This window comes from Muscardinus avellanarius (assembly GCF_963383645.1).
Source record: "Muscardinus avellanarius genome assembly, chromosome: 12".
NCBI classification, from domain to species: domain Eukaryota; kingdom Metazoa; phylum Chordata; class Mammalia; order Rodentia; family Gliridae; genus Muscardinus; species Muscardinus avellanarius.
In genome coordinates, this window is record NC_137798.1 from 68,979,078 (window position 1) to 68,995,158 (window position 16,081).

A 16,081-nucleotide genomic window follows, 5' to 3' on the forward strand; every position below is an offset into this window, starting at 1 on the left:
TTTTAATAATGTATAAAGATGAGAAGAAACCTATCAAATTTAATGTATTATTTTTAATCTTTTGGTGCTTTGTTGGTCTCCTTGTCAGAAAGGAAAATAACAGTCCTAAGTGTGCTTTAAAGTGGCCTCACAAGATTAAAAAGAATGATATAAGATGCTGATTTACATATGTACATACATATATATACATACATGTACACATACATATGTTAGGTATCAAACTGTGCTGTTAAAATTTTCTATCTTATTACTTTGGTGGAATCAGATGGTCCCTTCCGCCCGTGTATTTCAAAGCTAAGTAAGCCCATGGTGAGGAAAACCATTTGAATAAGGTACATTTCCTTTAATTCCTGCTTTAGATATTACAAGTACCCTCCTTGTGGAAAATAAGGCAAATTACTTTTGTGGCGAGTAGTGTCAGGTAGTTTATTGTTGAGTGCTGGGGAACAGGTGTGTGCAGCAAACGTAGTTATTCATTTCCAGCCTACAGCTAAAATTATGGTTAAATATTAAAGAAAATACAAGGAAGAATTATGTGTTGGCAAGAAACTTTGTAGTTTCAAAAGACATTTTCTTTATAATGAAGCGTGCCAAAGAAGTATCTAGACTGGGTTTATTTTGTTTGGTACTGGGAACTGAACCAGAGGGATTCTATCTCTGAGCTACAGCCCCAGCCCCATTTTATTTTATTTTATTTTATTTATTTTGAAATAGGATCTCACTGAGTTGCTGAGGGCCTTGTTAAATTGCTGGGGCTGACTGGGCATGGTGGTGCACGCTTGTAATCCCCGTGCTTGGGAGGAGGAGACAGGAGGATCACGCAGGTTTGAAGCCAGCCTCGCTGGTTTAAGAGACCCTGTTGCCGGGCGTGGTGGCGCATGCTTGTAATCCCTGCGCTTCAGGAGGATTGTGTAGGTTCGAAGCCAGCCTCACTGGCTTAAGAGACCCTGTTTCCAAAAATATAATAGGTTTGGGAGTGTAGCCCGGAGGTAGAAGGGCTTCCAGGAACCCCAGTACCACAAAAAAGAGAGAGAGAGAGAGAGAGAGAGAAAGAGAGAGAGAGAGAGAGAGAGAGAGAGAGAGAGAGAGAGAGAGAGAGAGACAGACAGACACCCTGTTCCAAATAAAATATAAAATAGGTCTGGGAATGTAGCCTGAAGGTAGAAGGGTTCCATCCCCAGTACCACTAAAAAAATAAATAAATAAAATAAATTGGTGGTGCTGGTCTCAAACCTGCAATCCTCCTGTCTTAGCTTCCCAAAACTGGGATTATAGGTATGCATCATGCCTGGCTAGACTTGGTTTTGAGTCCGTATTTTATCATACCTTGATCAGATCTTTCAGTTCACAAGTAAGTCTGGGCTCTACTTCTTTAACATTAGATTCCACCTCCTATTCTGGTTAGTTTCACCCAGACTGCTTGAACCTTCAGCTTTCGGCTCACAGAATGCACATCTGGGGGTACCAGATGAGTATGTATCTGTGTCAGGAAAATGTCCCGTCACTAAAATCACATGCTGTGTTCCTTTGGAAGCAATCAGGGCACAGTTCTTTGGGAAAGCTCCATGTGGGTTATGTATTAAAATGTAACATACAAGCAATATAATTAAACTTAGAAACTTTATGTTAATGTGCCATAAAATGCTTCCCAGAATAAACTCACTACACTGGAAATACTTAAGAGCAAAGGTGTGTCTAAATTAGACTGTAAGCATTGCCCAGAATACATCGGCATCTAGGAGAGCAAGAGAGTCAGGTGCCAGCCTGGCGAGGGCTGTTCTCCATATTTTGAATACAGATAATATTTAGAATATAACTATAGTGTGTTTGGAATCCAAACATAAAATATAAATGTCAAAATACTGTTTCCTGTTGACATCTGCATGGATGCATATTTTCTGCATTTGCTTGGAACTTGTTATGGGGATAGATAACGGAAATAGTCTGTTAAATCTAGTCCTTTGATGATGACAACAGTTCTTTTCGGGGGGTTATTTTTATAGGTGGTCATAAAACAGACTAATGAGTATGATGAAGAAATAGAAAATTTGAAACAGATCTTAAGTAACTACTCAGCCGAGTTCTCACTTGAACATATGTCACGAGACCACGCTGTCGACTTGCAGGTATGTCGCTTCATTCCCTAATCTGTCAGTTCATTCCATAACCACTTATTAAGCTCCTGGTATCTCGTAGCCTTGGGGTGCTAGAGTGCCATGTCTGTCTTCTCTTTTCCAATGGAGGCTATTTACTTTCCATCCTATTTCTTAAAATAAATGGTTATATCATGTCGCTATTAAAATATGGTAAAATTTTAGGCTGGGCAGTTCTAACCCCAAAGGCTGGGCTGGGGCTACAGCCTCTAGTTCTTTGATATGAGGCTGGCTTTTCACGTGCCACAGCCTCAGCAGGGCATGTTTCATTCTGTGTTGACTCTTGTTCAGAGGTAGATGCTATGTAGGACACATGGACAGCCTGATTCTGGCTAGTTTTGGGGGATGAACGTTAAACAGTTTGGCAGGCTGGGCTTAGAGGTAATAATAAAACTTAGAACACTTTTTTGTTTCTTGTTTTTGTGGTATTGGGGTTTGAATCCAGGGGCATTCTACCTCCAAGCTACACCTCCAGCCCCATTTTATTTTTTACTTTGAAACAGGGTCTGTCTAGTCAAGTTGCAGAGGGCCCCTTTATAACTTGCTGGGGCTGGCGATGAACCTGGGATTCTCCTGTCTCTGCCTCCCAAGTACTGGGATCGCAGGTGTGCGCCATCAACATGACTTGGAACGCTGATAATAAAGGAGTTCTAGTGTATCACAAGCTGTATTTTCATTTGCTATAAGTAAAATGTCAAGTGTACCCATAGAGCTGCTAGCTCTCCACGGCTATGCTTTTTCTTTTGCTTCTCTGTTCTTCAATCTTTGGTTTTGAATGAGTACTTTTATATTGAAAAAAAAACTGATTGCATGTGAAGGATTATAGACAGCTGTTTCTTTTTTGGCACTGTTTTTTCCCTCCTATCCAGTTGATGCAGGTAAGTAGTTAACATGGTACTCAAGGCAGGGTTGCAGCACTTACTAGCTGTGAGGCCGAGGGTGAGCTACTTAACATGTGACGGGAGGTACAGGCGGTGAATCAGCTGTGAAGTGGTAGAATTAATAATGCAAACGATGCTGTGAAAAGGTCAAGTTTCTTTGTACGCTAAAAAGAAAAATTCAGGACCGCAAAGGCTTTTGTTTTTATATCTGAGGATGTAGAAATTAAAACTCAGAAATGTAAAAATATTTTAGTTTGTTGTAAATTAATAATAAACCCAGTATACACTAGCAGAAATAACATTTTATTAAGATAATTATGTCTCTCAAAACAATTCGTGAAAAAACTGACACAGTTTTACATTTTTGCAAATCTCTTTAACGTCTGGCTTAATTGAAGACAGCTAGAATCTCACCTACTTTTGTATTCTATCTGTTGTATCAATCTTATTTGACCTATATAAAGACAATCCAATCTCTCAAAGACATACTTAGAAAAGAGAGAAGAGTTTAACAGCCCCTTTTGGGTAATTGTGCACTTGCTTTGAAAGTACATTAGCCTTTATTACAAAGGTATTGCCTGTAGTTTGTGTTCCACTTTCAATAAACACTAAATTTCAGAGGTCCAGTGCACCCCACTTTCCAACAAAAGCCATTAGAGTAATACTCAGGGAGCGGGCCGCCTGCTTACGCCTGCGCTGTGGGGACACAGGGTTCCCTGCAGCCAGCTCAGGTAGCGTCTGCGGGCCTAGGGGGCCACATCATTTTCAGAATGCTACTAAAATGTTACTGGCCTTTCTCACTGAGTTGACATTTGTACCGATGGCACAAATGTAATGGTGGGCAGCCCAACTAGGAGTTCTCAAGTCCAAAGACCCAGTCCCCGGACCCTGCGGGTTCCTAGCAGGTGCAGGCAGTCTTCCCTACCAGCAGTACTGGAGTCTCCACTATAGTGTACTGAGAGTAGGAGAAATAAAGTGCCAGGCTCACTTAAGAATGTCCTGGATAAAGATGTGTACCACTAGTAGCGTGATAACAAAATGGGAAATATGCATTAAGTATTTTTCCTAAGTACCAAAGTACAATGGTTGTGGAAAAGTACTTGCATAAATGTCTGGGTTGTTAAACTACCCTCCCCCTTCTTCCCACTATTTTCACATGAAATAAAACAGCTGAGGAACTATATTTTTTTACTTAAATGCTATGCTTAAGCTGGGCCCATGTGGTGGTGCACGCCTGTAAGCTCAGCACTTAGGAGGACCGTAGATTTGAGGCAGCTTCGGCAATGTAGCGAGACTCTCAACAACCTAGTGAGAACCCGCTTCAAAAAAGAAATAAATAAAAATTAGCTGGGTGCGGCGGCACACGCTTGTAACCCCAGCATTTGAGAGGCTGAGACAAGAGGATCGTGCAGGTTCAAAGCCAGACTCAGCTACTTAGTGAGGCCTTTGCAACTCAGTGAGACCCTGTTTCAAAATAGTGAATAAAAGCTGGGCGTGGTGGCGCACGCTTGTAATCCCCGCGCTTGGGAGGCGGAGACAGGAGAATCGCGCAGGTTCGAAGCCAGCCGCACTGGAGTAAGAGACCCTGTTTCAAAAATATAAAATAGGTCTGGGACTGTAGCCTGGTGGTAAAAGGGCTTCCAGGAACCCCAGTACAAAAAAAAAAAAAAAAAAAAAAAAAAAAGTAAGTACATTAAACCTAGCAAATAGAAGTTATAGGCTAGTTATAAATGGAATCTGAAGCCATGTTTATGGGCTTTTCATTTTTTAGATACTTTTATTGATTTATTGTAATCACAAATCATTATGTAGTTGAGAGCAGTAGGGACATACATGTACAGTGTGTGGTGAGCTTCCTCAGGACTTTTCACATTCTTACATTAAAATCCTGCAGTGTACCTGGGCATGGTGGCACATGCTCGTAATCCCAGCATTTGAGAGGCTGAGACAGGAGGATCGCAGTTCGTGGCCAGCCTCAGCTACTTAGTGAGGCCCTTTGCAACTCAGTGAAACCTGTTTCAAAATAAAGAATAAAAAAAGAGGGCTGAGCATGTAGCTTGGAGGTAGAATGCTCCTGGGTTCCATCCCCAGTACTGAAAAAAAAAAAAAAAAGGTAAAATCCTGCAGTCTTACACTTTGAAAGGATCTTCTAACCATGCATGACTCTATAATACTATGCTTTATCTTTTGGAAAACATTGATTCGCTAGGTTATATAAATTTTCCATATATTAATCTAGCTTAGTCGTCAATATTAAACACCTATTTCTTCAGAGAAATATTTAAATATAGTTTTCATTCTACCTCCCAAATATAACCCCAGCCTTTATTTATTTATTTATTTATTTTAATTATTTTTTTTTGCAGTATTGGGGTTGGAACCCAAGGGTATTCTATCTCCAAGTGACACCCCCAGCCCTATTTTTTATTCACTATTTTTTTTTTTTTTTTGGTGGTACTGGGGTTCCTGGAAGCCCTTCTACCTCCGGGCTACACTCCCAGACCTATTTTATATTTTTGAAACAGGGTCTCTTACTCCAGTGCGGCTGGCTTCGAACCTGCGCGATTCTCCTGTCTCCGCCTCCCAAGCGCGGGGATTACAAGCGTGCGCCACCACGCCCAGCTTTTATTCACTATTTTGAAACAGGGTCTCACTGAGTTGCAAAGGCCTCACTAAGTAGCTGAGTCTGGCTTTGAACCTGCACGATCCTCTTGTCTCAGCCTCTCAAATGCTGGGGTTACAAGCGTGTGCCGCCGCACCCAGCTAATTTTTATTTATTTCTTTTTTGAAGCGGGTTCTCACTAGGTTGTTGAGAGTCTCGCTACATTGCCGAAGCTGCCTCAAATCTACGGTCCTCCTAAGTGCTGAGCTTACAGGCGTGCACCACCACATGGGCCCAGCTTAAGCATAGCATTTAAGTAAAAAAATATAGTTCCTCAGCTGTTTTATTTCATGTGAAAATAGTGGGAAGAAGGGGGAGGGTAGTTTAACAACCCAGACATTTATGCAAGTACTTTTCCACAACCATTGTACTTTGGTACTTAGGAAAAATACTTAATGCATATTTCCCATTTTGTTATCACGCTACTAGTGGTACACATCTTTATCCAGGACATTCTTAAGTGAGCCTGGCACTTTATTTCTCCTACTCTCAGTACACTATAGTGGAGACTCCAGTACTGCTGGTAGGGAAGACTGCCTGCACCTGCTAGGAACCCGCAGGGTCCGGGGACTGGGTCTTTGGACTTGAGAACTCCTAGTTGGGCTGCCCACCATTACATTTGTGCCATCGGTACAAATGTCAACTCAGTGAGAAAGGCCAGTAACATTTTAGTAGCATTCTGAAAATGATGTGGCCCCCTAGGCCCGCAGACGCTACCTGAGCTGGCTGCGGGGAACCCTGTGTCCCCACAGCGCAGGCGTAAGCAGGCGGCCCGCTCCCTGAGTATTACTCTAATGGCTTTTGTTGGAAAGTGGGGTGCACTGGACCTCTGAAATTTAGTGTTTATTGAAAGTGGAACACAAACTACAGGCAATACCTTTGTAATTCTTCCAATTATCGTTTGCCACCAGTAATCACGAGAATTTTACGTGGGGCAGAATATAGGGATATTGGTGTAGATGAATGAGTCATCGGGGGAGCCCCTGGTTTCTGCATAACTCATGAAGCTACAGCTTTGGAAAAGTCACCTGCTTTCTCTGGACTCTAGAACACTCACTTGCATGTGGAGACAAGGAACCTTCCTGTCTCTAAAACCGTGAATCACTCCAGAAATATCTTTAAGGCAAATGCCTGGATGATGGATGGAGATAGATGATAATAGAATAAAATTGTAAGGAATATATTAGGAGCAATTTTGTTTTTGTTTGTTTGTTTTTGGCTGTGCTAGGAACTGAACCCAGGGTGTGGTGCGTGCGAGGCAAGCCCTCCTCCACTCAGCTGTGTCCCCTAGTCTAGAATAAATTCTGTCCTAAAGGAGCAGGCTGCCTTCTGGCCAGCACTCATGGTCTGAGTGGGGCCTCTTACGATGCTAGAGAGGAGGTTACTAGACTACGTGATACCTGCTGGTCCTTCTGCATCTAGGATTCTGTAATTCTAATCCCCCCATAGACAGACAGTGGGCGCTTGCCTATCTACCATGGGTAAGAAACTTTATTCGCTCATATCCATAGTCCAGGCGTTCAAGGTAACATTATGAAACCTGGACTCATGTCATCACCATCCTCATAGTAAATTTCCCTGAGAGGTAATTTTCTCCCCTTGTTTATTCCCATTTGATAGGCAGTTTGGCCTGTGGGAAGAGGAAATGAGTTTAGTAAGACTGGAGAAGTCTTCATTTCTAGCCTTATTGTCTCTCAGAAGTTCCCAGGCATTATTCTGCTTCAGAATCTCCTGGGGAAAACATGAGAAGGTGTCTCCTGAGAGCGGGCATTTGTAAGTCTGTGCAACAAAATGGGAAGTCCACAGGAGGCACTTCCGCTGTGCGTGCTCATGTGCAGACGACTGGGTCCAGGCCCCTTGCGCTCCGGTTCCGTCAGTCCGGTTGCCAGGCACCAAGGCGGTGGTCCCCACCCCAGCTGCGTGCCTGTCACCAGTGGAGCCTGTTCTACTTTTCCATTCTTAGGCTCAACCCCCAGGTGTTCTGATTTCGAAGTCTACCCCGGGGCTAAGGCATCCTACAGATTTTAAACCCGCCCTTTGGGAAGACAGCCAGGATAGAGAGGAGCCATACTGTACCAGAGACTTCCCTCTGGCTTTGCCAACCCAATAATCCTCATGGGCAGGAAACCAGCTCCTACGCCCATCCAAAGGACTCAGACTTCCCACAACAGTGCAAACACTCTTTCTTCTCAGGGAGAAATTGAAGATATGGAGAAGCAGATTCTGAGTTTCAGCCAGAAAAAAGAAGACCTGTTGGTGGACTTGAAGGCTGCAGTACTAAACCTTCACCAGCATTTGGAGCAAGAGCAGCAAGAAGGAGAAGATCTGCTGCCAGCCGAGGAGGGCGGAGCCGCTGAGATGGATGCGCCCGAGTGGAAGGTAGGTTAATGCTGGTAGGTAAGTGCCGGCCCCACATTCCACGGGAGTGCCCGGTGTCAATGGCCTAAAGTAGAGGAATTTTTAAAAGTGGAAGTAGTCCCCTTGAGGTTGTTTGCGAGTGAATACAAAACCTCAGGGTGTGTCTATTCTGGGCTCAACCCAGAATTCTAATGCCTGAGTTACTTGAGGGCGTGCTTAAATTCCTTGGGCCTGGCCGCAAGCCACCTTCGAAATACCTACCTTCCTGCGGAATGGCCAGCCCAAGGCAGATCTGAGCACAGCCAGCTTCTCTCAGCCCACTCGGAGTCCACATCAGCAGCGAACCCCACTCCTAGGTGGTTTGCAGAGGGGCCCCAGAGGGCAGAGCAAATGACAGAACACAGGGACAGCCTCAGGGTATTTGGCGGGATTTGCTGAAAGGTGCAGGGCCAGAGGCTGCTCCTGTGGGAGAACTGCGTGGGTAAAGTGGGTAAAAGATTCGCCAGGCTCCCTGCGCCGCAGACCTGCAAGCTGACCGCAGGTGTTCTCGTGCTGTGCCTTGCAGCTGAACCGAGAGAGCTCCATGTCCTTCCTGCCGGCCGTCAAGGAGGAGGCAGAGGATAGCTCCCTGAAGAGTGAAGTAAGGAAAACAATTTTGTCACAAATATTTGTTAGCATCAAATCTCAGTAGAGGTTAAAGGTCTTAAAATGCATGCTGAGTTTTTTAAAGTATTGGCATTTTTTAAAGTGTGGATTGAAGGAGTTCTCTTATGTGGTTAATGTTGTTTAAGCACATCTAAACCCACTTTACTATGGAAGAGTGGGATGAACGTAACACAGACACACTTGTTGCTTTAGGGAGACGATGAGGTCCTCTGTCGTATCCTGACTTCTTGGTATTTTCTCCAAAGTTTTAAGAGTATGCCGTTTGGTTGGCACTCCTGATGTGATTTTTAGAACTTTATAATTTTTCATATTTGAGTTACTATTTGGGTCTAAAACAGTGTTGTCAAGGACATGAGGTGTGTTCTCCACTAATGTAGCTAATTGTTGCTACTTCATTACAACTGGCTGAATGAGACATCTACACTTGACCTTCCTGGTATGGGTTTCCATTTCATACTTTAAAAACTAAAATTATAGAATGCATCTTCTGCTAAAAGGAAGAAAATTAGAATGGCATACAGTTTTTGTGACTCACGTGTAACCGCTAGGCGCTTTTTATGCTTGTTTGGTAGATTGTCCCATGGCTCCGTTGTCACGCGGAGCTGGCCACTGGTCCCACGGTGGAGCTTTAGGGCTCGGTGTGACTGAGGGAGGTTAGGGGACAGCGCAGGAACACCTGGCCTCTGGCCCTCAGACAGCTTCACAGGCCCATCGGGCCCCTCTGTGGCAGAGAGACTTGGGAGAACAGAGGAGGGACCAAAGACAAGGCTGCTTCAGTGGCATTTTAACTTCAGACATGTATTTGCTTCTGAGCTGATTGTTTATCTTTGACAAAAACAAAAACAAGAAACACATGCTTATCACACTTTTCAGCTGACCAATAAAAATTATATGTTATGGTGTAATAATATATATTATAAATTGTAACTATTTATAACATATAATTTATGTATAATATGTTACAAAATTATGGTGTACAACATGATGTAGTGATATACATATCCATTGTGGAATGGCTAAACTGAGCTAATTAGCAGATGCATTGCCTTGGATTTTTTAATGTGGGCAAACACTTAAAATTTATTCACATTAATTTTTAAATATATATTTGTATTAACTATAGTCAATAGGATGTACAATATATCTCTTGAACTTACTCTTCCTCAGGGAACATTTGCGTCCTTTGACCCACATTTCCCAATTCTCTTCCATCTGCTCCAGCCCTGGAAACCACCATTCAGTCTTTGTCTCTACAAGTTCAACTTTTCTTCATTTTATACAATTGAAATCAAGAAACTTTTTTTTTGTTATTGGTTTATTTATTTCACTAATACAGTGTCCTCTGTTCATTCATGTTGTCACAAATGACAGCATTTCCTTCTTTTTGTGATTGAATATATAATATATATGTATATGTACAATTTTTTTATTGATTGATTTTATTCACTGATGGGTGCTTAGGTTGATTCCTTATCTTGCTATTATAAACAATGCTGTAATAAATATAGGAGTGCAGACATCACTTGGACATACTGATTTTATTTCCTTTGACTATAAATCAGTAGTTCAGTGGATCATATGGTGATTTTATTTTAATTTTTGAAAAACCTCTATAGTCTTTTCCATAATGGCTATACTAACTTATAGTCCTCCAAAAGTAGTCAAGGGTTCCCTGAATATATGTGTGTGTGTGTATATATATATATATATATATATATATATATATATATATATATATATATATATATTTTTTTTTTTTTTTTAACTTTAAAAAAGGACTTCAGGAAGGGTAACTACATTTGAAACAGGATTTGGCTAGCAAAAGAAAGAGAATATAAGGGTAGGAGAAGAATTGGGCCTATGGTTTAAATACTTGGCTGAGTCTTGTATAAAATAGACCAGTAGGATGCCGGTCGGGAGGGTAGGAAAGCGCTTCCCTTTGCTGACCAATTAATCACTGTCTCAGGATGGCCGTGATCGAGTGGAGCCCTCCTCCAGGTCTTGGTCTTTACCCTGGAAGCCTGACAAGGACTTGGAGGAAGACCGAGCATCCTCATCCTCCGCCACCATCGTTCCAGTAAGTCTTGGCATGCTGCATCCAGGTGGCATTAGGGATGGGTAGCTGTTTTTTACCCAAATTTGTTCCTCCTTTTCCCACTTTCCTTGGACTGGTTTCCAGTCATTCACCCCAAACTTTCAAATACCAACCTATGCCCAGGTGAAGAATAAAATTAAGGGACAATAAGTAAAAAAGAAAAAAAAAGAATTTCTTGTTTGAATGAATATTTAGAGGAGGAAACTCTTTAGGCTGAATTTTTGTCATGAACAAGTTAAAACCGTATATATTTATGGTGTATATAGTTAAATACATATACATTGTGGAACAGCCAAATTAAACTAGCTAACATTTGCATTTATTCATTTATTAATTTATGTATTCTCTTTATGTTTATCCATCAGTAGACACTAAAGTTGGTTCCACCACTTGGCTACTGTGAGTTTTTATTTTTTATTTATTTATTTATTTTTGGTGGTACTGGGGTTCCTGGAAGCCCTTCTATCTCCGGGCTACACTCCCAGACCTATTTTTACATTTTTATTTGGAAACAGGGTCTCCTAAGCCAGCGCGCGCGGCTGGCTTCGAACCTGCATGATCCTCCTGTCTCAGCCTCCCAAGCGCGGGGATTACAAGCATGCGCCACCACGCCCGGCTACTGTGAGTTTTTAAAAGCTCCTTACCATTACCTCTGCACAAATTCAAAGACAGTTTTAATCGTATCCATTTAGTATTATGCAAAGACAGTTTTAGTAGTATTCATTTAGTATTTGCATTTCTATGGTATAGTCCCTGATATTACAGTATTTTTTCTAGGGAAACAATTCAAAAAGTCATCCAAATTGGGAGGCTGAGACCATAGGATTGTGGTTCTTGGACAGTCTCAGCTACTCAGTGAGGCCCTCTGCAACTTAGTGAGACCTTGTTTCAAAATAAAGAATAAAAAATAGAACAGGGGGTGTAGCTCATGTCCCTGGGTTCCATCCCCAGACACACACACACACACACACACACACACACACACACACACACAAACACACATCATCTAAAGCTTTACCATGGTGTTTCTCCAATGCACTTAACATACTTCTTTTGGGGGAGTAATTGAAGGGTGTGTGTGTGTGTAGGGAGAAATGTCTTTCCAAAATTCTCTTAAGCAAACTATAAGATAAATCAATGCAGTAAGTCTTTTTGCTCCTTATAAAATTCTAAATCTTCTTTAATATTTCAAAATAGAGCCTCACTTTAGAGGGTCATCATATATGACCTGACATGAATATGCTGTCCTTCCTGGGCTCTTGAAGCACGTCTGCATCAGCGTCTCCATCATCATCATGACCCCCCTCCTGCCTCCTGCCTCCCGCCTCATCTTCCAGGGCTCACCCCTTCCCCAGCTTCCGCTCCAGCCCTTCATTTACAATTGTACCCAAGCTGTGCCTGTACCTACTGCTTAGGGTTTCTGCCTCTTGGTGGATTCTTCTCCTCTCTGTCTCTGACATATTTAGGTTTCATTGCCTAGTCAATTTCCTCTCTCTTGGCCCCACCAATCAGCACAGAACCCAGCCTGCCTCTTCGGAAGATGGCCGACATCCTTGGGCTGTCTCCCTTCCACATCTGCCTATAGACTTCCTATCCACCCATAAAGGCCCATGTCAGCATCCTCCTCCATGAAACCTCCCCAGATCCCAGGAGGGAAGGTACTGCCCCTCCTGTTTTGTACACCAGTGTTCTGGACCTCAGCTATGGCTCACCACGTTTTCTGCCCACAGCTGACAGTTTTGCAGAGCCAGTCCCCTCCCACGTGTATATGTCCTGTGCTGGCCCAATAAGGTGCTCTACTAAATTGAGCTTCTTAATCCCATTTCCCATGTCAGTTATATACTTTTTCCTTTTTCCACTTGGGCTTTACCTGATATTCCTTCAACTCCTTTTATAATTTCGGTTCAGCCTCTGGCTATGTTTAACCTGCTTTTGACTCATAGCCCTTTTTTTTTTCCATTGGTGCACTGTATTCATACATCATAACGGGGGAAAAAAAAAAAAAAAAAAAACTTCTGTAGACATACATGCACACATCGCCCAGTTAGCCCCTACCCGATCCCCACCCCATTCCCTCCCCATCCCTCCTTCCCATGCTTGGCTTAATGATTGACATCTAGTATTATGGCAATTTATCCAAAATTAAAAATGATAATCTCACATAACAGTTTCATTTGTCTGATACCAAGCTTTTGATAACTTAAAGATAACATTTCAATATTCTTTTTGCTTTCTTTCTTACCAGAGAATATTTTTTCTTTTTTTTTTTTTTAGGTGAAACTATAATATATTTATTTATTTATTTATTTTTCAGAAAAAATCTATCCTAATATGGAATATGGACTCTAGATACCCAAAACAAACTCAAAAAAGAACAAAGCTAGAAGATGTATATTTTCTGATTTCAAACCATATAAAGCTACGATAATTGAAACAGTGTAGTACTGTTCTAAAGGCAGATACATAAACCATTGGAGTTAAATAAAAGCCTAGAGATAAATTCTTCCATATATTGTCAAGTTATTTTTGACAAGGTTTCCACGAACATTTGGTGGAGGAAATAATAATCTTTTAACTAAATATTGTTGAAAAATAATAATTACATAAAAAAGAATTACCTAACACCATATAGAAATATTAACTCAAAATAGATAAAAGACCTAAATATAAATCTTAAGACTATAAACTTTTAGAAGAAAATATGGGTCATAAAACCTCACAACATTGAAATTGGCAGTGATTTCTTGGATATGATTTTAATGGCACAGGCAACAGAAGGGTAAACAAGCTCCCTAAAAAATAAAAAAAAAATTGTATATCCAAAGACAGTGTAAACAGAGTTAAAAGTTACTGATAGAATGGGATAATATATTTCCAAATGCTATATCTGAAGATATATTAATATTCCAACTAGAAATCCTAAAAATTAACAACAATAAAAGCAAACAATACAATTTAGAGATAGGTAAAAGACTAACATAAATAATAAATCTCCACAGATAACCAATCTTAGTTGTCTGTTGGATGGAAAATTTTGTTTCTCTGGTTCTGGTGTGTATCTATTTCTTCTTTGTAGTTAATCTCTTTGAGTATTTTCTCTAGCGCTGGTTTTGAAGACATAAATTCCTTCAGTTTTGGTTTGTCATGGAAGCTTCTTATTTCCCCATCTACTGTGATAGAACGTTTTGCTGGGTAGGAAATTTTTGGCTGGAAGTTGTTTTCTTTCAGAGTTTGGAATGTGTTACTCCAAGTCCTTCTGGCTCTCGTGACTTGGTTTGGGAAGTCTGGAGTGATTCTAATTGGTTTGCCTCTGAATGTCACTTGGCCTTTGTTTTTGTTGTCTTTAAGATTCTCTGCTTGGCTTCCACATTGGTTATTTTGACAATTATGTGGCGTGGGGATCCTCTTCTCCGATCCTGTCTAAAGGGAGTTCTATAAGTTTCCTGGACCTTTGTATCAACCTCTTGCTCTATGTTTGGGAAATTTTCTGCTATTACTTCCTTGAAGAGATTGTTGATCCCTTTGGTTTCACTTTCTTTTCCCTCCTCTATTCCAATTATTCTTAGGTTAGCTCTCTTAAAATGGGCCCATATTTCTTCAATGTCAGATTCCTGCTGTCGGATTTTTTTTTCTAAATTAGAAACTATGCGTTCATTTTTGGAGTGATCATCTTCTAGGAGCGAGATTCTTTTCTCTATGTGGTCTAATTGGTCATTTATACTTTGAATTGAGGCCTTTACTTCATTGATTACATCCTTTATCTCTTTTTGGCTCTCTCTGAATTATTTTCGAAACACCTCTATTATTTCTACAGTTATTTTCCTGATTTGATCTTCTAGAAATCTCTGAATTTCTGTTTTATCGGATTCTCATGTTGTGGGGTTGTGGGCATTCATTGCTCCATTGCTATTTCTCTTTCCCATGATTTTGGAAGTTTGTGCCTTCTCTGGGTTCTTCCCTGGGTCACTACGTCTTCACTTAAGGTGCTCTGGATCTCAAGTCTGTGGTATCTCAGTCCCCACTACTCCTTTACTGGGTTGTATCGCAGAGTCTCAGACCCATGGAGTCAATCGAGGCTGCTTTAGACCATGGGGGTTGCCAGGTTGGGTGTTCTTCTATGGTGTGATATCTCTGCCACCGCCACTCCCCCACTGGATCAAATCCCTGGGAGTACAGTACTGGGATTTCTCCTCTAGGGGCCGCAATTTGACTCACTGTTGTTGAGTGCGCAGATGGAGCTGTAGTGGACTCGGTGAATTCGCTGCTGCTGCCGCTGCCACTGGTGGCAATATGGCGCTGCTGCCACGCCCTCGGCCGTGAGGCTGGCGTACTTCTCTGGTTTTGAGCTCCGTTCTGAGTCCCTGCAGGGTGTGCAGAGCCCAGCCCCTGGGAGCTTTAGATGCTCCCTGTGCCGAAAAATCTGCCGAATTCCACCCAGCTGTTCTGCAGTGGCTCACCTCGGCTCGCTGTCCACCGCTCCTCTCTGGAGCCTGGTGGGTTGTTGAGTGTGTTGGTCTGATGCCGTCCGGTGAGCTTACTGCTGCCGTCGGCAGTATTGCGTTGCTGCCGTGTCCTTGGCCGTGAGGCCAGCATATCTCCTCTCTGGCTTTGAGATCCGTTCTGAGTCCCCCTCCTCTCTGGGGCCTGGTGCTGCAAGGGAAATGGCGCCTGCCTCTCCGCGCCTTGGCTCCAGCCACAGCACTGCGGTCTGGTTTCTTTCTGGTGTCTCATTTTTCCAGCCCTCTTTTTCTCTGTCCCTTGTAATTACATTTTATGTTTCTCTGCTGATGGTGTTTTCTGGCTATGAAAGGCGCTGAGTTTGTGGTAATAGAGATTGGTTGTTAGTGGGGCTCGTAAGCCCCGCTTTTCTCCGTCACCATCTTCCCGGAAGTTTCATAGCCCTTTTATTAGTCTGGATCCTTATTGATCTTTCCAGGCTCAGACACTGTGGACCATCTCTTCCTTCCCAAAATGAAGTGTTCCTGGGGATTGAACATAGGAGCCTTCAACCTCTGAGTTATACCCTCAACCCCCCTCTTTTGTTTGTGAACAGGGTCTGAGAGCTTCACTAAGTTGCCAAGGCTGGCTTTGAACCTGTGATCCTCCTGCTTCAACCTTCCAAGTGCTGGATTACATATGTGCACCACCACACCCATGTTCCTTTGACTTTCTTAATTCTGAACTCCAGATCTCTTTACCTCTGCTGCCTCCTCCATTTCCTCCTCCTGCCCCTCCCCTCTCTGTCTCTGTAATGACAGGCATCCCC

General features: G+C 42.2%; 1 protein-coding gene across 1 annotated transcript in view; it reads left to right on the plus strand.

The window, feature by feature from the left end:
• Positions 1-16,081, plus strand: part of LOC308271520 (nesprin-2-like) — a gene marked incomplete at its 3' end in the record, with an annotated part of 253,796 nt that overhangs the window by 96,415 nt on the left and 141,300 nt on the right. The window contains exons 42-45 of the mRNA XM_080707904.1: positions 2,004-2,126; positions 7,890-8,075; positions 8,620-8,694; positions 10,687-10,797. Of these exons, the coding sequence (XP_080564030.1) occupies positions 2,004-2,126; positions 7,890-8,075; positions 8,620-8,694; positions 10,687-10,797 (495 nt within the window). The remainder of the gene's footprint in view (positions 1-2,003; positions 2,127-7,889; positions 8,076-8,619; positions 8,695-10,686; positions 10,798-16,081) is intronic.